The 25554-nt window shown below is 43.3% G+C and overlaps 3 protein-coding genes across 4 annotated transcripts; 1 reads left to right on the top strand and 2 right to left on the bottom strand.

The window, feature by feature from the left end:
• Window positions 1–1292: 1292 nt before the first annotated feature.
• Window positions 1293–9229, bottom strand: timmdc1 (translocase of inner mitochondrial membrane domain containing 1). 2 transcript variants are annotated; one of them, XM_021571196.2, is made up of 8 exons: window positions 9110–9229; window positions 8152–8449; window positions 7724–7889; window positions 5892–5980; window positions 5693–5760; window positions 3106–3184; window positions 1810–1920; window positions 1293–1721 (listed from the first exon to the last, which is right to left on the bottom strand). In XM_021571196.2, the coding sequence occupies exons 1-8, from the start codon at window positions 9210–9212 to the stop codon at window positions 1571–1573; spliced, it is 1065 nt and encodes a 354-aa protein (XP_021426871.2). In that variant the 5' UTR covers window positions 9213–9229; the 3' UTR covers window positions 1293–1570. The 2 variants fall into 2 exon arrangements, with proteins under 2 accessions (XP_021426871.2, XP_021426872.2); XM_021571197.2 differs by having other exon boundaries at window positions 9070–9159.
• Window positions 9230–9231: 2 nt separating this feature from the next.
• poglut1 (protein O-glucosyltransferase 1) lies at window positions 9232–14735 on the bottom strand. The gene is made up of 10 exons (XM_021571195.2): window positions 14586–14735; window positions 13496–13592; window positions 13208–13351; window positions 12842–12977; window positions 12544–12665; window positions 12286–12445; window positions 12096–12154; window positions 11462–11629; window positions 11261–11317; window positions 9232–11113 (listed from the first exon to the last, which is right to left on the bottom strand). The coding sequence occupies exons 1-10, from the start codon at window positions 14659–14661 to the stop codon at window positions 10957–10959; spliced, it is 1176 nt and encodes a 391-aa protein (XP_021426870.1). The 5' UTR covers window positions 14662–14735; the 3' UTR covers window positions 9232–10956.
• Window positions 14736–16414: 1679 nt separating this feature from the next.
• LOC110495773 (calsequestrin-2) lies at window positions 16415–24763 on the top strand. Its single transcript, XM_021571193.2, has 11 exons — window positions 16415–17123; window positions 20286–20370; window positions 20613–20713; window positions 21663–21771; window positions 22408–22481; window positions 22599–22729; window positions 23069–23114; window positions 23216–23270; window positions 23598–23698; window positions 23816–23890; window positions 24061–24763. The coding sequence occupies exons 1-11, from the start codon at window positions 16887–16889 to the stop codon at window positions 24280–24282; spliced, it is 1236 nt and encodes a 411-aa protein (XP_021426868.2). The 5' UTR covers window positions 16415–16886; the 3' UTR covers window positions 24283–24763.
• The last annotated feature ends 791 nt before the right edge of the window (window positions 24764–25554 follow it).

Genomic DNA, 25554 nt, shown 5'->3' with positions numbered 1-25554 from the left:
TCTAAAACATGCCGCCCAGTGCCCTGAAAATAAATTCCATACATTCCTAATGCCATTCAAATGAAATTATTTACATTTTAACTGTAGGCTAGCCTTCAGCTGGGAGGTGAAGAGGAATGCATTTCTTTAGTAATAGCTCCCTGGAACAAAAGGAGACACTATTGCATTACATTTCAACAAAAACTAATTTGCATAATAATGCTTACGTCACTTGTTGATCTGAGCAGACTCTCTCCAATAGGACATGAAATGTAATTCATTCAGATGATTACTGAAATGAATTACACAATCATAACTTAATGACACACTAAACCACATGGCTGTAACCCGATCGTCACTGACCAAACCTTTAAAGTAGAATTAGAATGTTAGCTGTGTTGTTAACTAACGACTTGTCTCTCTTTCCAATCTCCTGGCTATTTGTTGTCAATCTGAGTCGCGTTCCGAGCCCCAGCTGTTAGTGTGCCACATCTTGTTTACAGCAGGGGCAGAGGCTATGTTTGACCTAGTTGCTGCTGACAAGCCCAGGGGCCTAAAGACAGACATGGAAACACACACAGATTGTAATTCAATGTTCATGTTTCTAGACACACGCCCCACTGTCATTAAGAAAGAATAAAGCAGGTCAAGTCCATGGTAACAGAATGCTGAGACTCCAATTTTCCAATTCGAAATGTTTACATTTTTTGCAAAAATGCATTTACTTGAACAGTGCAGATGCAAAGTTTGGTAACAGAAGGATGGCACAAACAGCACAAACCGTCCTCCTGTTACCAAACTTTGCATTTGCACTGTTCTTCAAAGAAATGTTTTTGTAAAATGTTCAATGGAAATTGTTAAAAGTTGTCCTTGTGCATAGAGTTATATGGTTTGTTTAACTTTACAATCATTGGTTTTTGTTTGGCATACATTTTAAAGTGAAAAATCTAAGTCTCAGCATCATTACTATGGAATTGCCTAGCAGTCGGTTGCTTGATCAATTATCTGAACATAATGGCAATGTGACTGTGTCTTAACCTACACACTGGGCAGCAGGCAGCCTAGCGGATCAGAGCGTTGGGACAGTAACCGAAAGGTCGCTGGTTTGAATCCCGAGGTGAATAAATGAAAAATCTGATGTGCGCTTGAGCAAGACACAACCCTAATTGCTCCTGTAAGTTGCTCTGGATAAGAGCGTCTGCTAAATGACTAGAATGTAGTGCTTTTCCTCAGAGTTCTTCAAACCCACTGGCTCTCAGCCTCATGTACTTTGCACACGTCATGATTAATTCAGTGAATTTCAGACTTGAAGATACTGTGTCATTATTGCCATTTATATTAAATATGTTGGAAATCATTTCAAAGTTCCAGACAAAGTAATCACATTTACAGTATAAATCATAATTCAGCATCAATACATATTTTGTTGAGCAAATAAGTAGGTCCTCTTTTGTATTCAACAGAACATAGAATAGAGTAGTCGACATCAAAAGAAAACAGTATGTCCTCAGAGGTGAGGAAAGTCTCACCCACCATTTTCTGTCTGTGAGGATGGCTATGATTGGTATCAGTTAGAGTATTTCAGCTGCTGTCAATGGCTGTCAGAGTCCTGGGCCACGCCCTCGTTCCGTGGTAAACTGAGCAGCTCCTGGATCTTCTGTATGTCCTGGTCTACATCCTGGATCCGCCCACTGCTGCTCAAATCACCAATCAGGTCATCCGTCAACTGCAAACGGGCACTCCTTGAGGGTGTAGGAAAAAGTGAGTGAATACTAGGAGTAAAAAAAAAAAAAGTGTGTGTGTGTGTGTTTTGATGCCCATGGAATGTACCATTCTGCCAGTTTTAGTTCATACAGCGCTCTGCGCTCCCTCCTCCTCCTCTCCCGGACCGTTTCTCCCGCCAATCCCTGCATGGCGATGATCAGAGCTCCTGCCGGCACCCTGACAAGAGATGACATGAGCCGAGCTGACATCACCTTCATTCCAACATGTCAATGTTCTGCGTCACATTAAATTATGTCACTGTGGCCGTCACATACTCTCAGTAACCCTCAGACTGTTATACAATACAGAGAGTTTGGCCAACTTCAGAGCTGGACGCCATGTTGCTGCCTCTCTGAGCATTTAATTGTTTCACTCCTGAGTATCAATCAGGGTTTCATCTATCCAGGTTCCCGTTATCGACTACAGCTTTCATTCCAACCGCCCTAAACATAGCTTAGCATGAAGAGCTGTGGTGGCTGTCACTCACTTAGTAACCCGGCCCGCCCCTATCACCTCGTCCATGTGTCAGGACTATGAGGGAGGTAGGGGCAGACTTTTGGAGCGTGATGTGTTATCTGATTAGCTGCTTGCTTTCATTTCTCCCTCCCCACTCCCCTGCACCTGGCTGAGGCTGTGGGTGCACCCGGGGCTGTTTGCACACATCAAACACACGGTCCAGGTGGCTGGGCACTGAGGCAGAAATGGACAGCGCTCTGCTTCGCTCTGGAGACACAGCAACATGGCTTGAATGTTGGATCACATACACCCAGTCCATTACTACTCTAAAAACCTTCACTGACACATTAGATATACATACAAATCAAAGACTATGTGACAGACATGGAAGGTGGAAGACAGACAGGAGAGGAAAATGAGGGAGAAGACAGGTGAAGAGGAGAGGACAGAAGGGACTAGTGCAGCAGCGATAGAGGGAGTTGGATGGAGATGAAAAGATGGCGTAACAATGGGGTGGTAAAAATAGATGGGCAGCTGCTGCCTTGGCCTCTGTCCCTGCTCTACTGCCCAAAACACAGCCCTCTGCAACACACATGAGTCCCTCTGGCACCCAGCGCAAGGCTAGGGGGAGGGAGGGGGGCTGGAGGGTTGGGAGAGGAGGAAAGGGTGCAGCTGGGAAGCAGAGGGGTTGCAGGGAGGGGGCGCAGCTGGCAGCCAGAGACTTGCTTCTGACATCCTTCAGGCTTCATAGTTCATATTGTACCATACTGCAGGGCAAGCCCGGACTATCTGGCTCCCTCAAACTACTCCTCATACATCTTCTCCACTGTCAACACTATTAGTCCAGGTAACCACTTTGTTCAAAACTAGCCCATTATTTTGCCACTTAAAACCCTCATATCTCACCCCATGGTTGCTCCTATGGCCGTGCCTGCCACCAGTCCCCCGAGACCCAGGTTCAGCCTGAATAGGCCTCCTGTCACAGCTGCTCAAACCCACACAGGCAGGAATGTCATACACACACATTTACAATAATCACACTTACTGTGCCTTCAGAAAGTATTCATACCACTTGACTTATTCAACATTTTGTTGTGTTACAGCCTGAATTCCAAATAAAATAAAATCTCTCACCCATCTACACCCATAATGACAAAGTGAAAACATGTTTTTAGAAATTAGCAAATGTATTGAAAATTAAATACAGAAATGACTCATTTACATAAGTATTTACACCCTTGAGCCAATACTTTGTAGAAGCACCATTGGTGACGATTACAGCTATGAGTCGCGTTGGGTATGTCTATCAGCTTTGTACATCTGAATTTGGGAATTTTCACCCATTCTTCCTTGCAGATGTTTTCAAGCTAAGTGAGATGGGGAGCGGCGGTGTATTTCCACAGATTTTCAATGGGATTCAAGTCTGGGCCACTCAAGGACTTTCAGTCTTGTTCTGAAGCCATTCCAGCGTTGCTTTGGCTGTATGCTTGGGGTCATTGTCCTGTTGGAACATAAATCTTTGCCCCAGTCTAAGGTTGTTTGCATTGAAGCAGGATTTGCATGTGTGTCTCCATTCATTGTTCCCTCTAGCCTTACCAGTCTCCCAAGTCCCTGCTGCTAAAAAGCATTCCCATAGCATGATGCTGCCACTACCATGCTTCACGGTAGGGATGGTGTTAGATGGGTGATGAGCTGTGCCTTGTTTTCTCCAGACATAACGTTTTGCATTCAGGTCAAAGAGTTAATTTTCTGTCTCATCAGACCACATAATCTTTTGCCTTATGCTCAGAGTCTTTCACATGCCCTTCTGCAAACTCTAAGCATGCTTTCATCTGACTTTTTCTCAGGAGTGCCTTCCGCTGGCCACTCTCCCATAAAACTCAGATTTCCCAATGGAGACCACTGTGCTCTTGGACATTTTCAACACTCTAGAAATTGTTTTATACCCTTCCCCATATATATGCCTGATCACAATTCTCTCTCGGAGATCTACAGACAGTTCCTTGGACTTCATGGTATAGATTCTGCTCTGACATGCACTGTCAACTGTGGGACCTTATATAGACAGGTGTGTTTCTTTCTAAATCATGTCCAAACAATTGAATTGGCCACAGGTGGACTCCAATCAAGTTGTAATAACATCTCAAGGATGATCAAAGGAAATTGGATGCACCTGAGCTCAATTTGAAGTGTCATATGTATGTAAATTAGATGTTTTTCATTTTCAACAAATTAGCTGAAATTTCTAAAATGGGGGACAAAAAAAATCTATTTAATCAATTTTAATTCCGTAGAGCTCAGAGACAGGATTGTGATTTGGAAAGGCACACACCTGTCTATATAAGGTCCCACAGTTGACCTTGCAAAAACCAAGCCATGAGGTCAAAAAAAATTGTTCGTAGAGCTCCAAGACAGGATTATGTCGAGGCACAGATCTGGGGAAGGGTACCAAAACATTTCTTCAACATTGAAGGTCCAAGAACACAGTGGCCTCCAATTTTAAATGGAAGAAGTTTGGAACCACCAAGACTCTTCCTAGAGCTGGCCGCCTGGCCAAACTGAGCAATCGGGGGAGAAGCGCCTTGGTCAGGGAGGTGATCAAGAACCCAATGGTCACTTTGACAGAGCTCCATAGTTCCTCTGTGAAGATGGGAGAACCTTCCAGAAGGACAACCATCTCTGCAGCATTCAGGCCTTTATGGTAGAGTGGCCAGATGGACGCCACTCCTCAGTTAAAGGCACATGACAGCCCATTTGGAGTTTGCGAGCATCATGCTGTGGGGATGTTTTTCAGCGGCAGGGACTGGGAGACAAGTCAGGATCGAGGCAAAGATGAATGGAGCAAAGTACAGAGAGATCCTTGATGAAAACCTGCTCCAGAACGCTCAGGACCTTGGACTGGGGCAAAGGTTCAACTTCCAACAGGACAACAAGGTTCAACTTCCAACAGGACAACATCTCTAAGCACACAGCCAAGACAACGCAGGAGTGGCTTTGGGACAAGTCTCTGAATGTCCGAGTGGCCTGGACTTGAACCCGATCAAACATCTCTGGAGAGACCTGAAAATAGCTGTGCAGTGATGCTCCCCATCCAACCTGACAGAGCTTGAGAGGATCTGCAGAGAAAAATGGGAGAAACTCCCCAAATACAAGTGTGCCAAGTTTGTAGCATCATACCCAAGAAGACTCAAGGCTATAATTACTGCCAAAAGTGCATCAACAAAGTACTGAGTAAAGGGTCTGAATACTTATGTATGATGTGATATTTCTGTTTTCGCTTTGTCATTATGGGTTATTATGTGTAGAAGAAAAAAAAGTAATACTCTTTAGAATAAGGCTGTAACTTAAAATGTGGAAAAAGTCAAGGGGTCTGAATACTTTCCTTAGGCACTGTATATGTCTTACAAATGATTACTGTGAAGTAGTTTGTATAAGTGTGGGTGTGTATAATACATTGAGGTATCCTCTCCATTTGGGTGTTGAAGTAACTCACCTCCTGCTGCTGCGTAGTGGCTGTGGGTATACTTATCTCTGTACACAGACAGGCCTGTGCTCACAGTGCTAACAGAACACACACACACAGAGAGAGAGAGAGATAATCAACTAATGTCACTCAACACAGGAGAACAAACTAATATAGTGGCCACAGAGGAAAGAGTCCCATACTGAATAGTCATGTAGACATTGTTTACTTGAATAATGTGACGAAGGCTGCCACTCTCCAGCTCCACCTCCAGCCATACCTCACAAAGCCCCGGATGGCTGCATTATGGGCAGAACGCTGGGGGAGAACAACGACAACACAAAGCCTCCATCAACACAAGACAATCATTTTTTTTTAAAATTGACAGACAGACAATGTGCTTTTGCTGCACTTGGGAAAATGTATACAAAAGCACTGACATCGTATTGCATGTACAGTGGGGAGAACAAGTATTTGATAACCTGCAAAATCGGCAGTGTTTCCTTACAAAGCATACAGAGGTCTGTAATTTTTATCATAGGTACACTTCAACTGTGAGAGACGGAATCTAAAACAACAATCCAGAAAATCACATTGTATGATTTTTAAGTAATTAATTTGCATTTTATTGCATGACATAAGTATTTGATCACCTACCAACCAGTAAGAATTCCGGCTCTCACAGACCTGTTAGTTTTTCTTTAGGAAGCCCTCCTGTTCTCCACTCATTACCTGTATTAACTGCACCTGTTTGAACTCGTTACCTGTATAAAAGACACCTGTCCACATACTCAATCAAACAGACTCCAACCAGAGAGATGTGTAAGGACATCAGGAATAAAATTGTAGACCTGCACAAGGCTGGGATGGGCTACAGGACAATAGGCAAGCAGCTTGATGAGAAGGCAACAACTGTTGGCACAATTATTAGAAAATGGAAGAAGTTCAAGATGACGGTCAATCACCCTCGGTCTGGAGCTCCATGCAAGATCTCACCTCGTGGGGCATCAATGATCATGAGGAAGGTGATGGATCAGCCCAGAACTACACAGCAGGACCTGGACAATGACCTGAAGAGAGCTGGGACCAGTCTCAAAGAAAACCATTAGTAACACACTATGCCGTCATGGATTAAAATCCTGCAGCGCACACAAGGTCCCCCTGCTCAAGCCAGCGCATGTCCAGGCTCGACTGAAGTTTGCCAATGACCATCTGGATGATCCAGAGGAGGAATGGGAGAAGATCATGTGGTCTGATGAGACAAAAATAGAGCTGTTTGGTCTAAACTCCACTCGCCGTGTTAGGAGGAAGAAGAAGGATGAGTACAACCCCAAGAACACCATCCCAACCTTGAAGCATGGAGGTGGAAACATCATTCTCTGCAAAGGGGACAGGACGACTCCACCGTATTGAGGGGAGGATGGATGGGGCCATGTATCACGAGATCTTGGCCAACAACCTCCTTCCCTCAGTAAGGGCATTGAAGATGGGTCGTGGCTGGGTCTTCCAGCATGACAACAACCCAAAACACACAGCCAGGGCAACTAAGGAGTGGCTCCGTAAGAAGCATCTCAAGGTCCTGGAGTGGCCTAGCCTGTCTCCAGACCTGAACCCAATAGAAAATCTTTGGAGGGAGCTGAAAGTCCGTATCGCCCAGCGACAGCCCCGAAACCTGAAGGATCTGAAGAAGGTCTGTATGGAAGAGTGGGCCAAAATCCCTGCTGCAGTGTGTGCAAACCTGGTCAAGAACTACAGGAAACGTGTGATCTCTGTAATTGCAAACAAAGGTTTCTGTACCAAATATTAAGTTCTGCTTTTCTGATGTATCAAATACTTATGTCATGCAATAAAATGCAAATTAATTACTTAAAAATCATACAATGTGATTTTCTGGATTTTGTTTTAGATTCCGTCTCTCACAGTTGAAGTGTACCTATGATAAAAATTACAGACCTCTATATGGTTTGTAAGGAAACACTGCCGATTTTGCAGGTTATCAAATACTTGTTCTCCCCACTGTATGTAATGGCCTGCTGTTAATTCACAACCGCAGACACTCACCACAGCTTCCACCCGGCTGTGGTATATCTCAGCCTGGTGGAGCTGGATGTACCTCTCCCTGGCGTGCCGGGCGGCGGGCAGCCCTCCGTAGATCATGCCGGCCAAGGCGGCAGCTAAGGTACTCTTCACCACGCTGGAGAGCTCCTCAGGATACTTCTGCATTTCACTGGGAGCACAGGGAAGGGGTGTATAAACAAGCTTTAAAATCAAACAGAGCAGCCAATGTATGAAGCCCTGTAAGGCAAGTGATGGCAATGCTACACTAGAAGTCTGGAACCTTCTAAACTAACTGGAACCTTCTAAACTAAGTGCAGGCTAGAAAACTCATCTGCTGCACAGGTAGGCAATGGGGAGCGCTCCCCGATGGTGATGGGTTTACTCAGCTAAGCCACAGACAATAGAAGAGAGGTGTCATGGTCATAACTTACTCCCTGTCGAAGAGATCCTTGATGCGGTCCCATCCAGTGTCTGGGAACTCTGGCTTGCCCACGAGGCTGGGCAGGGGGGAGGGGATGTGTACCGGGGCAGGCGCCACACTGTCAGCTGCATGGACCCTGGGGAGGAGGCGGCCCAGGGAGGGCATGGCTAGCTGGAGGAGACCCCCCAGTGGTCTGGTGCAGAGGGTGCCCTGGGGGGCAGAGGCTGCCTGCTGACACGGGGCTGGGGACGCACCAGGCCGTTCAGGAGGATGCATCATGTACGCTTCACCAGCAATGGGAGCTGGATCTGAGAACACATGACCAGGAGCTAGGATGTTACACTTATGTTACAGCTAATCCTTCCGCTAAATAAATGCCCCTTGGGCAGAGGAATCGAGAGAAAATGGACAAAACACAAACAGTGCAACAGCTGTTTTAATACCGCATCTGACATTACATAGTCATTAGTGTGTCCAATAGAATACCTACTGTACATTAACTTTAACATTGCTGGAACATTGATAAACACGGTCTACACCGGCTGGAAATTATCAGGCTGGCTACAATCAGCTGTTATGACAAATAGGTCAACAACACCCAAGGTAAAGATGACCACTTACGTAGCTATCGTATGAAGCAGACTGAACGACAATAGATATGTTACGTTTGCATTCAAGTGGAGCAGGTGAGGTGACACGGTTACCAAAGACGGTACATGTCTTTACCATAACTTCACGTTCTCAAAGCATCTTGTTCCATGCAAAGAGCTAAGGGGATTCATCATGCTAGCTAACGTTAGCTGTGAATGCGAACTTATTCAGCAGTTCCGTGCTTTGTGAAGCACAGCCTATTATTCGTCTAACGTAGCTAAGCATAGTTATATCGCAGACTACGTTTGAACGGTTAAGTTGTTTACTGAGTATTTACCAATTTATTCTGAAATGTCCTTGTAGTTTGTCTTTCCTACCTGCTTCTGATTTCCACCGGTACACCCCTGAACTGCTAGCTAGTAAATTAAACCTATTTGGTTGGAGAGCACCCCCTTCAGGTGGAGGACCAAACATACACATTCATTGGAGACCATTGTGAATTTACTTGAGATTTGAATGGTTTATTACGGAGTTAAAAATGATACATTCGATATAAAAATGTAAGGAAACAAAACATTGACAAAAGGCTGTTATTGCATCATATCATAGTCATTGTGTTTCAAGCCAAAAAAAGAGCATCAATTACTAATAATTAAAGCCCAACAGATAAACCAAAACTATTCCACCAATTCTGCAGGTGAATCAACCTGCCCATGGCAGTACAATCTCTGTGCATACAATACTCTGACTAAGCATGAAGATCACATCATATGTTTTGAACACAAGCTGAACATAGTTTGGCATTGCACCTCGTACTCTTTGGTCAAGACAATACACAGTGCAAAGTACCATACATACATGTATACCACAGCTGTAGAATCAGAGAACTAACACATACATTCTACAATGGGAATACTTGAACATATTCAAAATGTCAGTACCATTGTGGCTCATACTCATCTTTTCCAAGGCAGGTCCAAGTAAAGTAGTGTAGTGACAGTGGGTTTGACATGTCATTCTACATTAATGAATCACGTTCTATTGGCACTTGGTGTTGAGTGTAGTTATTTACTGCTTAATATGTAGTGTTTCAAGCTACATCGTATCTCTACAGTATATGGCAATGGTAGTGTATTGTTCTTCTTAAACAGAGGCAACACTCTGAGGTGAGGAGTGTTTTGGTTGTGTTTGTAGTTGAATGGACCACTGGCAATAAAATGGAAGACGTAAGTTTCAACTCCTGAGCAGCATACAGGGCTTCTGTCACACACTAGAGGGCAGTAAGGGAAAGCAGATGGAAAATTGCCTTTTAGGTGTAATTTCCCAGAATCAACCAAATTCATAGATTTTTCACACAATTTCAGTATGGAGTGAGATAACTGATTTCGCCTAATAGCAAACGCTATCAAGCGCTTTATAGATCCTCTACCCTAAGTTCCTTTCGAGGCATAAAGTCGCTGATATTTTGAGCATGGAAATACTAAATACCAGGCCTGGGTTCAAATACATGTGTATTTGATCATTTGTTACGTAAATACAGAGAAAGTAAAGTATTTTCAAAAAATGTGGCCCGAATCAACTACTTTTATTGGAATTATTTGAAAGTACTGTATTTTCAGAGGGGTTGGGTTAAATGCATTAAACACATTTCAGTTGAATGCATTCAGTTGTACAACTGACTATATATCCCCTTTCAAATACTAATTTCAACATCAAAAAATTGAATGCCTGGGCTAAATGCATGAGAGTGTATTTGAGTATTTTCAAATACTTTCCAAGTGTATTTCCAAATACATTCTAATACCTGTCTTTTCAAATTAAAAAAATATCTAAATAATTACTTCCACATATATTTGAAAGTAATTATAATACCCTAAACAGTATTTGAACCCAGGTCTGCTAAATACAAACTGTAAACCGTGTGATAGAACCAACATATACAGTATCCTACTCTTTCTGTGTGCTATTCCCAATGGTAATTTCAATCCCAAATAGCTGCTTTCTTCTTATAGCATTTTTCAGCTCCTAAATCTTCTATAACACAATACTTTAAAAGGGTACTCCATTACATCTAACCCTATGAAGAATCTATGGGGAGACCACAGCATAAATATGAAGACCAGCAATTCCTAATTCTAAGACCAGCATTAGGGACATTAATTAGCAGTGTGATCTGGAGCTGCCTTCATATAGTCCATACAGTGACCCCCCCCCCACGGCTCGGTCACAGTTCTGTCCTCCCATGCTTGTGGATGACCTGATTGTAGTTAGTCTTCCTCTGGAGTTTGTACTTGAGCAGCCCACCGAACTCAGTGAGGAGTCTCTCCCAGTAACACGACACGTCCTCCATCCTCAGGTGGTCCAGGATGAACCGCTGACCCCTGGAGGCAGAGGTTGGTCAACTAACATAAGTCAACAATATCAATAGTCTGATTATTTAGCATGACACTGTACAAGCTGTGAGAAAGCAGACAGGTAATGTAACCAGTCTAAAGCCATTTTTTCTAGTTCACAACCCAGCTTGTTACCTAACGGCAATCTCTTGAGCGATGTCATCGTTTTCTTTCACAAACTGTAGCAGTTCCCTGGAAAGACAGAAAAGGGGGACATCACTATAGATATAACAGAGAACATTCAGACATTAGACAAACCACATACTCCACTTTACTACCCATGGAGCAGGTTAACAGTTGAACAGTTATGATACACAGCCAAGCCAGACAGGTCACCTGAGGTCAGAGAGGTCCTGTTTGACAGGGATGTAGTGTACCCAGGGCAGCAGCTGGGGATAGAAGAACTCCAGCCACTCCTCCCCTACATGGAAGACCAGAGAGCCACACAGGAACAGGTGCTTGAGGCGGAAGCTGGCCGCCACGCCCCGGAAGTTGAACAGGTACCTGAGGGGTTAGAGGTCAGATGATGAGGTAGGAATTGTGGTGGAAATCACACTGTGTGTACAGGGTAAGGAAAAAGTTACCCTGTCCTTGGTAGTCTGCAACAGGTGTGGCCACAATGGTGAGTTTATGATTTGGAGCCCTGCAAATGTAACTGATGCTGACAATGCACACCTGTAGTGTTTTATTCCATAGCTGAAGGTTTAAAAATAAATAACCAGGGTTAATTAACAGACCTTTGAAACAGGTAATGGAAGTTTCCCTCTCAACTCATGAAAACAAGGTCCATGTTCTCTCAGTCAATCTAAAAATCTCTGAAGCTAAAAACATTTTTTTAATTAGTCTAATTTTATCCAGGCTGACATGGAAAGTGTCAGAGTGAAGCCACATCTATGCACTTGATGTAAAACATTCATTGTAAACACAAAACCAAGCGCAATGCAATTCCACCATAATATCTTGTTCTTACTTGTATTGACAGTGCTCCACCAGGGGAATCTCCTGAGCTGGTGGTCTCCCTAGTGTGTCCTAATAAAAAACATTTTAAAAGAAGAGGCTATTGAACAGTTGTTGATATTGCGGTTGAAAAACATAGCACTGCTCTCAAGGCATTGAAGCCACTGTCACACAGACATTTGCATTGGTAGTTCCAGACGGACCTTCTCAGACTTCCAGGCCTGGTTCTTTGTGTACTCAGCATCCACCAGGTCTGGAGCCTCTCTGGACAGAAGGACAAGGGGGTCCCTCTCAGGACTCGTCCTGGATCCTCTGAAGAATCCTCTGGACTCTTTCCTCTTCCAGGGCCACTGTGCTGCCGATCTAACACAAACAGAGTGTTTGTGAATAACATGGAAAATGATCTGGTAGTATAAATAAAATACAAATGTTTCCTTTCACCACAAGGAGGTCAAACCTACTTTTTAAGGTCATCCCTCATGAGGTCCCATCGTCCTAGTCCAGTGGGATATATGGGCCATACCGCCGGGCCCCCCTCCCAAAACGTCCAGGCAGGATACATGATGTCCTGGTAGTCAGCAGTCTAAATGCACACAACATTTTCATTTTACACACACAAATGCCATCACATTGGACAACTCTCTTTCACTACTTCCAACAAATATATATACATTTACAAAAGTAAAAACATGTCTAAATAACATAAACAAGCAACACTTTTGCTGTGTTGATGAGGACATGCATGGTTGCAGAGCTGACCTTACTGAAAGACAGGACAGGCAGGATAGGCTGCACCCAGCCTGGCACCTGAGGGTAGTCCCGCACGTTCACCACCATCTCCACGTCTGGCAACTTGTCAATCACCTGCAGGATGAAGTGCTCCACCCCACTACACCTAAACCAATCAGAGAGACAGACAGCTGAGACATGATGACTATCATATTAACTAGCTCGCTACTGATATAGGCCTAAAGATAATAAATGTTACTAAATGATCGACCACTAATTAATGGACCACATTTATCACACAAAACCAGGGTCTGATTTCTAAGCTTGATGAGAAACACTTGCACACACAAACTCAGATGTGTTTCACAGACTAATTGTAATGTTTTGTTTCCTCACCTGGCTGGGAACATACAGTTCTGTTCCCGATACAGTTTACCATTAATGATTTGGTAATGGGTGCCCACACCACGACGAAGCGTGTCCGCCATGAGCTCCTCAGACACTCCCTCTCTGAAGGGTCGTAGGTCATCATTCAAGACACTGGATGGATTGAGGACAATGGAGAGAGAATGAAGGGTCTGCTCTAAAAAGGCAACCAACGGCTTTTTGTTAAAAAGCTGAAACCCTTTTGTATAGCAATACTGTTCTCATAGGGAACAACATCGGTTCTCCTGCATGTATTACCTGAGATGGCAACTGCAGTTGTATGGGCTGCAAGGCTTGTAAAGTTGCGTGGCTTTGGTGATCTTTTCAAGGTATATCTGCCACCTGCCACCATTACCTAATAAAACAGAGCTTGTTAGGCAAAGAGCATGCACTTCCTGGACTACTGAAATACAGATCAGTGTGCATGATTGCTTACACACTGAAAGCCCGTGGCAAAGGATACTTACACTGCATTGGGTTGTACATATGGGATAAGCAAGCTGCACACTAGTATTTAGAAGAGACTGAGGTCAGGAAAGGAAACCTGGTCTCAGAGCATTTACTATTTTTCTGTACATAAATCTGAGACACTCCATTTCGTATGATATGTTACGAATGTTACGAATTGCAATTCATATGATATGTTACGTATTCCAATTAGTTGTTGCTAACATTACCTAGGTAGCTAACATTAGCTAGGTGGTTAACTTCAGCTAGCGGTTAGAGTTACGGTTAAGAGTTAGCGTCAGCTAACATTTTAAGTAGTTACAAAGTAGCTAACAAGTAGTTGCAAAGTTGCCAATTAGCTAAAATTGACCATGAATAGATTCGAACACGCAACTACCACACTCCTTTCCTTTTTACTTTAAGTGACCTTCTGTCTTATGTAACTATACCAAACGTAACATACTGTATTTTATTAATTTAGTATGTCAGATTTACATTTACTATGTTACATCTAGTCTATGAGACCAGGCTTAGAAAGGTTAAATGTCAGATAATCCGACCCTAACGTTACTACAACTCTGACAGACCTGTTGCATTACATTAACTAACCTTAACTAAAGTAACAACTAGAGCCACACAGTTAAATACAATTCCTTCTTTAAAGGGGTGCCTTGAGAAAACTCTGTATCCAATATTCTATTAAGATTTCTGCCCCCCAAATATATATATATTATTTCGCATGCAACCAGTTGGTTCTACTTGCAAGCTAACTTAGTTTGTTAGCTAACGTTAACTGGGCTAGCTAGCTAGGATGAATGGGAACTCCTGAGAATAATTCGGTCATGCAATTTGTCCAGCACAGACCTGCAAAAAATGACATATACCATATCTTTATTGTTACCTGATCCGGCTACGCTGAAATCAACTCCACAAAACTGTAAAATTAGAAGAGGGATCAAGAGCCACGGCAGCTTCATTTTCTTCGCTTAGACAGTTAGCGATGACTGATGCTTGGTCAGCCTCTAGTTTGGTCTGAAAACCCTTACCGTAATTACAGGTATTGACGTATCTTTACCGTAATATTGGGACCGTTTGAGCATTTTGTGTGTGTTCTGTCAGCCTGGTCTGATAGACGAGATGTAACATAGTAAACGTAAATCCGAGACCCCCAAATTAGTATGATATGTTATGTTTGGTATAGTTACATAAAACAGGTTACTTAAAGCTACAATATGTAATTTCTTGGGAGACCTGACCAAATGTTTAGTTTAGTTTTTGCATCTTTTACTTTCGGTTTTGTACACCAGTTTCAAACAGCTGAAAATACAATATTTTTTGGTTATGGAACATATATTTCACAACGATTTAGATGGTACAATGATTCTCTACACAATGACTTTTGTTACATAAACTGAAATTAGGCAAACAATTCTAATTTTAGCAACCAAGTGATGGCAGAGCGATTTCTGCATAGTGCATCTTTAAAGAAGCACTATGCAGAAATCGCTCCTCCATTTCCTGGTTGTTAAATTCTAAGTTTGCCTAATCTCATCACGGATAACTTTAGCATTTTAGCTCATTTGCAACTTTGCAAATACTTACTACTTTTTAGCTACTTGGCAACAACTTATCATGTTAGCTAACCCTAACTGTAACCCTTTAACCTAACTCCTAACCCTAACCTTAACTCCTAACCTTAACTCCTAACCTTAACCCCTAGCCTAGCTAACGTTAGCCACATAGCTAACATTAGCATTAGCCACCTAGCTTACGTTAGCCACAACAAATTGGGATTCGTAACATGTCATACGTTTTGCACATTCGTAACATATTGTATGAATTGCAATTCGGAACATATATGAAATGGATGATGGACATCCACAAATTAATACATACCATAAGAAATGGAACATATGGCAGAAAAACAGATTTATTTTTACTATGTTACATGTAGCTCTGAATCCAGGTTGGTTCTGTACATTGCTTCTTTTTGTTTCAATGTAAAGAGGCCTCAATCTGCAGCTCATTAGATTTTAATTTGATCAAACACAAAATGCATTCAGTCACAGTTATGTACACACCCTCGTTCAATGCTGTTAGTCCCCCTGACAAATATAGGACACAGACATATTACATTTGTAAACTTTTCTCTTGTGTCTTCAATGGCATTGTAAGTGTTATTTTGGCCCTCTCTACCCAGCCTTGGAGCTACATTACACAATGAACAAATCAGTATTCATTATGCTCATCATCCATGGAAACACACTGTTAGTCTGGGTACCAGTCTGTTAAGATATCATTCCACTCCTTGCCATTTGGCATATGACACGAAGTACAAGGATCGGAATGTTAGCTAAACACACTGTGGCTTCCTTAGCACAAACAGTGGCTTGTGTGAGGGCAATGATTACATTTCCTTCACATTGAAGATCAGGCTTTATACCTATTATTCTTTAAACACCCTGCTGTATAAGGATAACATGCATGCTGTAACAGCACTTCACCTTACTGAAAACACACTCCTTCCAAAAATAATGGTGAACCCTCTCCAGATCCACTTCTCTCCTCTGCCCCACATCCCAACTCCTTGGCCATTCCCCCGACAGCTAGAGAGATGTTTCAACATGTCAGGCGCTGATAGAGAGACAGTGGAAACCCCCTGGGGTTCTCCTATCTATATATCCGTCCTCTTTTCCGCAGCCCAACAGTTATTTTAAGCCCAGAAACAACTGGCCTCATAAAAAGGCCCCAAAAGTGCAATAGAGAGGGGGTCACTTGCTATTTTATTGTGAGCTTTCCACTCTACCAAAGCTCCCTGGATTCACTTTTGGGGACTTATTTTTTTAACTACAGTGTGAGGCAGTCAAGAAAGAGAAAGAGAGAGAGAGAGAAGGAAAGAGAGAGAACGAGGAAGGAAAAGAGAGAGAGGGGCAGAAAGAGAACTAGAGAGAGTGAGGAAGAGAGAGAGAAAGAGAGAATGAAATAATACAACCAGAGCTGGAGACTTTAGGGCGAACAACAATTCTACTCTTGCTTGTTATTTATTTTTACGTTATTTTTCTGTTTCTTTTACTGGTGCAAATTGGTGGCTAGTACTGGCTACTATCCATTGAAGTCTCAAGGGTTATAGTTCTGTATAGTTTCTGCTGCTTCTTCCAGTTCCTACTCATTGTCCATTAGTGGACATTTCCCTCTAAGAAAGATGCAGCTCTTCTGGCTGTCTCTGTTGCCCTGTCTGTACGTGACCTCTCTGTGCACTGCAGAGCAGGGACTGGAGTTCCCCAGCTTTGACGGGAAGGACCGCGTTCTGCACATCAACGAACGCAACTACAAGAAGGCTCTGAAGAGGTTTGACATGCTGTGCCTACTCTACCATGAACCGCAACCGGCTCACAAAGGCAGGCAGAAGCAGCTTCAGATGACTGAGCTTGTGCTGGAGGTAAGAGGGGGAGAGGGGGAAGAGGAGATGAGGTGAGAGTGGAGGAGAGAGGAGGGAAGGTAGTGCAGGGATGTTCAGATGCTATAGGTCAGCCAACAGGTGCCAACATTACTTGTCTGAGGGTCAGTGCTATCAGGGATCCTTGGGATGTCCCTACCATCCCCCCATTGAAGTTGAAATTTAAAATGGTTAAGGTAAGGGTTAAGGTTAGGGTTAGGTAAGGGTAAGGGTTATGGTTATGGTAATGGTAATGGTTATGGTTATGGTTAGGGTTTAGGGTACAGACATTCCAAGGATCCTGGATAGTAGATGTTTCCTGGTAAACAAGGTCAATAAGGTTGTGAATAGGATTATGGGATTATTATTCGACCCCAAGACAAAATGTGTAGAGCACAGACAAAAGGTCATTTTAACAGATGAGGATGGGGAAATGTAGAGCTTTAAGGCTTAATGGTAATCACAGTGAATTTATACATTTAATTTGATAATTGACACGGCAGATATATTACACATCCTAGTTCCTTAGATACGTCTTTGTAAAAGCACCTGTTTGTTCCCAAGGTCGGCATCGTCTTTCCATCACATTCAGGCTGGTTGATTTACATGTCTTCCCTCGCTGCAGTTAGCCATCTGTCACTTCAACTCCGGTGACATCATAAATAGAGTTGACATCTTTAGGACATTTTAAATGAGGATTTCTGGACACTGTGTGGACAAGAGAAATAAGTTCTGTGCCTGGACAGCAGATATATGACCATTTGAGAAGCCTTCGTAACACAAAGATTTGATGTCAGAGATCAGTCAAAGCCAAATGTTTAAGCCAAATAGCACCTCAACCACACATACCTTTCTGACACTGAAGCTTATCTGTTACAACATGTCATGAGAAAGAACAGACTAAAACTAGAATAACATCTTATTTCCCTTTTCCATACTTGATAAACGTGTCAAAGTCATTCCACGGAGGGCCGAGTGTCTGCGAGTTTTCGCTCCACCCTTGTACCTGATTGATGAATTAAGGTCACTAATTAGTAAGGAACTCCCCTCCCCTAGACCTGGTTGTCTAGGTCTTAATTGAAAGTAAAAAAAGAAAACCAGCAGACACTCGGCCCTCCGTGGAATGAGTTTGACACCCCTGACCTAAAGAGTGAACTCTACAGGTTATATTGCTGTCATTTGTCAAAGGTTGATGGGTAGTTTCAGAGAGAGTATTACCTGGTTTCTCTTGTAGAACAGAGCAATATCATACCATCAGAACGTGATGATTATGTATATTCCCAGGACTGTTTCTAGGTCAGCTTATAATTATATTTTATACAGTGCATTCGGAAATTTTTCAGACACCTGGAGTTTTTCCACTTTCGTTACATTACAGCCTTATTCTGAAATGGATTAAATAAAAACATTTTCAATCTACACACAATATCCCATAATGACAATGTGAAAACAGGTTTTTAGACAGATCTTGGGACGGGTACCAAAAACAGCAGCATTGAAGGTCCTCAAGAACACAGCGGCCTCCATCATTCTTAAATGGTATAGAAGTTTGGAACCACCAAGATTTTTCCTAGAGCTGGCCGCCTAGCCAAACTGAGCAATAGGGGGAGAAGGGCCTTGGTCAGGAAGGTGACCAAGAACCCGATGGTCACTCTGACAGAGTTCCTCTGTGGAGATGGGATAGCCTTACAGAAGGACAACCATCTCTGCAGCACTCCACCAATCAGGCCTTTATGGTAGAGTGGCCAGACAGATGTCACTCCTCAGTAAAAGGCACATGACAGCCCGCTTGGAGTTTGCCAAAAGGCACCTAAAGGACTCTCAGACCATGAGACACAAGATTCTCTGGTCTGATGAAACCAAGATTGAATTCTTTGGTCTGAATGCCAAGCGTAACGTCTGGAGGAAATCTGTCACCATCCGTACGGTGAAGCGTGGTGCTGGCAGCATCATGCTGTGGGGATGTTTTTCAGAGACAGGGAGACTAGTCAGGATCGAGGGAAAGATGAACGGAGCAAAATACAGAGATCCTTGTTGAAACCTGCTCCAGAGCGCTCAGGACCTCAGACTGGGGGCGAAGGTTTACCTTCCAACAGGACAACGATCCTAAGCACACAGCCAAGACAACGCAGGAATGGCTTGGTCTCTGAATGTCCTTAAGTGGCCCAGCCAGAGCCCGATCTTGAACCTAATCTAACATCTCTGGAGATACTTGAAAATAGTTGTGCAGCGACACTCCTCATCCAACCCGACAGAGCTTGAGAGGATCTGCAGAGAAGAATGGGAAAAACTCCCCAAATACAGGTGTGCCAAGCTTTTGCTTCATACCCAAGAAGACTCCAGGCTGGAGGTGCTTCAACAAAGTACTGAGTAAAGGGTCTGAATACTTATGTAAATGTGATATTTTCAGTTGTTTTTTTAATACACTTGCAAAAATGTCTAAACCTGTTTTTGCTTTGCCATTACGGGGCATTGTGTTTAGATTGATGAGGTTGAAAAAACGATTTAATCCGTTTTAGAATAAAGCTGTAACCTAGCAAAATGTGGACAAAGACAAGGGGTCTGAATACTTTCTGAATGCACTGGAACTACTTAATTGTCTCAGAATACATTAACTAGCTAATGAAAGAGGCTCCATTGCTTCTTGTGACAGTATAGATGCATACTAAACAGTAGCCTAACTATTTGCAAACATCTGTTTTTCAGAAAGTTAGAAGTACCCACCGCAGTCACAACAAAACCTCAGTCAAACTCCACTTTAGCCCTCTGCAGTGCAGTGGGAGTTTGGAGGCCTTTGTTCCTCTCTGAGGAAGTGTTCTCTGAACAGTAAACAGTGCTGACACTTACAAAGGAGTTTCTCCCACAGTCAGTCCACAGGGTGCTTTCCTCTATGACCTTGGTAATCAAAGCTGTGTAGACAAAGACAGCACTGGCTGCTGTTGCTAGCCCAAATTCCAAGCATCAGGGAGAGAGGAAGTTGAGTTTGAAAGCAGGTTATATATTTCTATTTCCCACAGTGGACTAATACAATGCTGCATTTTTCTAATAATTGAGGTGGATACTAAGGAAATAAGTGCCTACAACACCCCAAACAACACATTGTTGCTACATTGTTGAAATACCAAGTTGGCTGATGACAAATGTTGTGTTTTGGTAAATCCGCAGCTGACTGCACAGGTCCTGGAGGACAAGGACATTGGCTTTGGGATGGTCGACTCCCAGAAGGACGCCAAAGTTGCCAAGAAACTGGGTACGTCGTAATTTGTCATATATACTGTAGGTCCCCAGTGTGTTTCCTGGTCAGGTCACATGGTCAGACAAACCCCTGGTCACAAAACACGAATATGGAAACAAGGCTTCTGAACTATTCCTTTACATCAAAAATATCAAAATGCCATAACCTCTACAAAATAAGTATTTGTCAAGGCTTGTTTTCCAGTTGGCACTCAGTCACCAATGCTTCCTGAATCCTCCTTTCCTCTGGGCTCTCAGGTTTGGAGGAGGAGGGCAGTCTGTACATCTTCAAGGATGACCGTGTGATTGAGTTTGACGGAGAATTCTCAGCAGACACCCTGGTGGAATTCCTGCTGGATGTGAGTAGGATCAAAGGGGAGGGAAGCGGGAGGTAGGAGAGAGAGGGAAGAGGGAGGGAGGAGAGAGAGGGAAGAGGGAGGGAGAAGAGAGAGGGAAGAGAGAGGGAGGTAGGAGAGAGAGGGAAGAGGGAGGGAGGAGAGAGAGGGAAGAGAGAGGGAGGGAGGAGAGAGAGGGAAGAGGGAGGTAGGAGAGAGAGGGAAGAGGGGGGAGGAGAGAGAGGGAAGATGGAGGGAGGAGAGAGAGGGGAGAGGAAGGTAGGAGAGAGGGAAGAGGGAGGGAGGAGAGAGAGGGAATAGGGAGGTAGGAGAGAGGGAAGAGGGAGGGAGGAGAAAGAGGGAAGAGGGAGGTAGGAGAGAGGGAAGAGGGAGCTGGGACATGGGAGAGAGAGGTAAGAGGAAGGTTGAAGAGAGAGGGAAGAGGGAGGTAGGAGAGAGGGAAGAGGGAGCTGGGACATGGGAGAGAGAGGTAAGAGGAAGGTTGAAGAGAGAGGGAAGATGGACGTGTCTCTTCCTCCACTGTAAGAGGGATATAACCACAGTGGGAGAAGACTTCCTAGCTCATCATGTTATACAAAATGAACAGCCTCTGCCTTGTTAGATGATATGTAAATGCTGCAATGTAATGCAAGACTCAGCGGGAGAAGACTGTAAGTCCTCTCCCAATTGTCTTTCCTGGGGGAAAAAACAGAGTTAGTGTTTGAAGGAATGTTGTAACTGGTAAATATAGCTATTGGTGTAGAGTTTGAAGGGAGTAGAGAGCAAGCATGATTAATTAATAAAAGATAAATGCAAGGAATAAACTTGTATTGCTCGTGTACGGTACAAACAATGCTTTTTGCCTAATACAAGTGGCAACTTTTCTGTTATTAAAGGCAACTCACTCATCACAGCCCACTCTCTCCCACTGTGTTAATGAATGGCCATGCTGTTGTGCTCCTCTGCCCCCTAGGTGTTGGAGGACCCAGTGGAGCTCATCAGTAACCCTATGGAACTGAGGGCCTTTGAGAGGATGGAGGAAGACATACGCCTCATTGGTTACTTCAAGGGAGAGGACTCATGTGAGTCTGTGTATGCCTAAGCATGCATTATGGGATGGCCTGTTCACACGAGTCAAACAAGTGAATTGTGTGAACAACTGTTGTTCCTGCCCTGTACTCCCCAGAAGCTCACTACTCCACATAGGACCTAATAGAGGCAAATAGCTGTTAAGCCAGATGCTAAAAAAGACACTTTGCTCTGGGCTGATCTACACTCCTTCTTGCCTCCTGAGAGGCTTTTAATAGCTTCTAGTTCTCTGTCTAATAGGCCGAGAGCAATTATAGACAGTGCTGCTCCAAAGAAGAAACCCAGACACGAGAGAAGGGAAGATAAAATCTCATATTTGACAGAGGCATGATGCAGCCTCTATTAGGAAAAATCCTATTTCGGAGAGAAGATTGTAGGTCCTACGGCCGTGACCTTGGGGCTTATTGAGAGGATAGCCTGGCGCCTCAGAAGCTGGATGTAAAATGGTTCTGTTACTGAGGAGGAGGAGGGAGAGAGATTACGCTGGGAAATTGAAATTGAATGTCAACCCTTGTTTTCCTGATCACATAGTTTTCTGAAGGAAGATGAGTTTTGAATGCAATCCTGCCAAACTGTAATCTGTTTCTTTCTCTCTCTCTCTCTCTCTTCCTCTTCTTCCATTCTATCAGACTACAAGGCGTTCCAGGAGGCCTCAGAGCGGTTTCAGCCCTACATCAAGTTCTTCGCCACATTCGACAAAGCTGTAAGTACAGTACACTCCACAAACCTGAATCAAGTCAAACCGGTGTGCGTGTAGACAGTATCGAGGTCAGTTTCGACACAACATCAGTGATGGCTAAGTATGTGTGTTGTGATGCAGACGGCGAAGCACCTTTCTCTGAAGATGAACGAGGTGAACTTCTATGAGCCCTTCATGGAGGAACCAGCCATCCTCCCTGGCAGGCAACTCTCAGAGATGGAGATAGTGGAGTTTGTCCACCAACACAAAAGGTAACCCGAAAAAATATTTCATTTCAGGGCTCGAACACACCAATAGCGTTTGTATGCCGAGAGTGAACCCTGTGCAAACCGATTTTACATGTAGAATCACGTGAAAACGTTGTCAGTCAGACTTCCCTGAACGATCGATGGATGAACAGGAGATCCACATTCAATGCGATGTGTGCGACCCTTGAGTTCTGTGGTTCTAACTTCTCCCATTGGTGCAGATCATTAGAATCCAGTCATTTTTCATACCGTCCCTGTTATTAGTCCTTATCTCATATGGATGACCCAGTTTACTGTTGGATATTCTTGAAATGTTGTGTGGCTGCGGTCTGTCTTCCGCAGGGCGACTCTGAGAAAGTTGCGTGCAGAGGACATGTTTGAGACGTGGGTGAGCTACCTACAGTGTTACTGTACCTCTCCCTGAGAAAAGGGAATTATACTGGTGGTATTATATGTGTACCCTTTACAAATTCAACGTCTCTTTCCCAGGAGGATGACTTGGATGGGATCCACATTGTAGCCTTTGCTGAGGAGGAAGACCCTGGTTTGTTGATCTTTATTTTCTCATTTTTAAAACTGGAATCCTTAAATGGTGAAACTGCAACGTCCATCTGGGATGTGACAACAACAAAGAAGCTACTGAAAACAACAGACACGTCCCCCCCACAGAACAGAAGAACATGTACTCCAATTTTCTCGACACACCTCTCCTCCATTTTGTCCACGAAACAAAAACAATAACAAAGGTGCTGGGGTCGGACAGTGGCGCTGTTTCCCCTAATGCGGATTCCATATTTAACACAGTACATGGATAGACACACAAATGGGTGCGTACAAATATCTCTAAGCTGTCCATCTGTGATTTCTCCAGATGGTTATGAGTTCCTGGAGATCCTGAAAGACGTGGCCAGAGACAACACCAACAACCCTGAGCTCAGTATAGTGTGGATAGACCCTGATGACTTCCCACTGGTATGACCTCTGACCCCACACACACCATCATACTGTATATGATGACCTATTTCATCTGGTGTGATTGTTCAGCTTCATAAACTGCACCAATGGTTTGTGTCTGTCTCCCCGATCCAGCTGACCACATACTGGGAGAAGACCTTCAAGGTGAACCTGTTTAAGCCTCAGATTGGAGTTGTGAACGTGACAGACGTAAGTTGAGCTCTCCTTTAACTTAAGTTGTGTTCCACCTGTTGGTTCAACGTAATGGTAAGATAATATCTGTGGACGTCTCGTTACAATAGAATCTGTATGACCTCTTGAGCCGAAGACAAAATTGAATTGGATGATTGTGGTTGAACTTTGACCCCCCACTGTGGCAGGCGGACAGTGTCTGGCTGGACATGTCCAACGATGAAGACCTGCCCACAGCTGAGGAACTGGAGGACTGGATAGAAGACGTGCTGTCTGGGAAGGTCAACACTGAGGATGACGATGATGTGAAGGATGATTATGATTATGACGGGGTTGACAGGGAGGATAGGCACCATGGTGACGATCACGAGGACCATGGAGACTATGGCGACCATGATGACAGTGGCTAACCTGCAGTCCAGCAGAGATTTCCTGGGTTATGTTTTATTGAACAGTCTGGTATTTTATATTGTATTTTCATGGAAATTGTAGGGTGAAATGATAGTTGCATGGGAATGATCTAATAGTAAACGCTTGGTTTCTTTGGGATGTATTTAAATAAGTGCACGTATAGCCTTTACTGCTTGACACCAGGTAGTTAGTTATCTGTAGTGTTCAGTTCTTTGTACTAGAAGCACTAAAATAACCAATTGTTACCATGCAATTTCTCAGACCATAGCAAGTAAATACTTAATTAGACTGTGAAATAACCTGTAACATCAGTACATCGTATAATTACTTTTTACATTTTCTAAATAAAAGCTAAAGCTTCTTTATGGTGGAGGATTGTATAAGTTAAAGGTTCTTATGAGACCAGGTTGTGTTGTCTCGATTCCATAAATACTTGATTGTATATGTGATACTGTATGAATAAATGTAATGTAACCTAAAGGTTTCGAGTGTGTGTATGCGTGTGATGTGTGTGTACCGGTGGAGGCTGGTGGGAGGAGCTATAAGAGGACGGACTCATTTTAATGGCTGGAATGGAATTAATGAAATGGTATCAAACATACAGAAACCACGTTTGACTCCGTTCCATTTATTCCATTCCAGCCATTAAAATGAGTCCGTCCTCTTATAGCTCCTCCCACCAGCCTCCACTGGTGTGTACGTGCAGTGGTGGAAAATGCTTAAGTAAAAATACTTTAAGTACTACTTAAGTTGTTTTTTGAGGTACATGTACTTTACTTCACTACATTCCTAAAGAAAATAATGTCGTTTTTACATTTTCCATGACACCCAAAAGTACTCATAACATTTTGAATGCTTAGCAGGAGAGGAAAATGGTCCAATTCAGGCACTTATCAAGAGAACATCCCTGGTCATCCCTACTGTCTCTGATCTGGCGGACTCACAAAACACACATGCTTCATTTGTAAAGGATGTCTGAGTGTTGGAGTGTGCCCCTGGCTATCCGTAAATTCAAAAAACAAGAAAATGGTGCCATTTGGTTTGCTTAATATAAGGAATTTTAAATTATTTATATTTTTACTTTAACTTTTGATACTTAAGTATATTTAAAAACAAATACTTTTAGACTTTTACTCAAGTAGGATTTTACTGGGTGATTTTCACTTTTACTTGAGTCATTTTCTGTTAAGGTATCTTTACTTGTGTGTGTGTGTGTGTGTGTGTGTGAGAGAGAGAGAGAGAGAGAGAGAGAGAGAGAGAGAGAGAGCTTC

This window comes from Oncorhynchus mykiss, chromosome 18 (genome assembly GCF_013265735.2).
Source record: "Oncorhynchus mykiss isolate Arlee chromosome 18, USDA_OmykA_1.1, whole genome shotgun sequence".
Classification (NCBI taxonomy): domain Eukaryota; kingdom Metazoa; phylum Chordata; class Actinopteri; order Salmoniformes; family Salmonidae; genus Oncorhynchus; species Oncorhynchus mykiss.
Note: the sequence above shows the minus strand (reverse complement) of the source record. Positions and strands in the feature narration are given on the sequence as shown.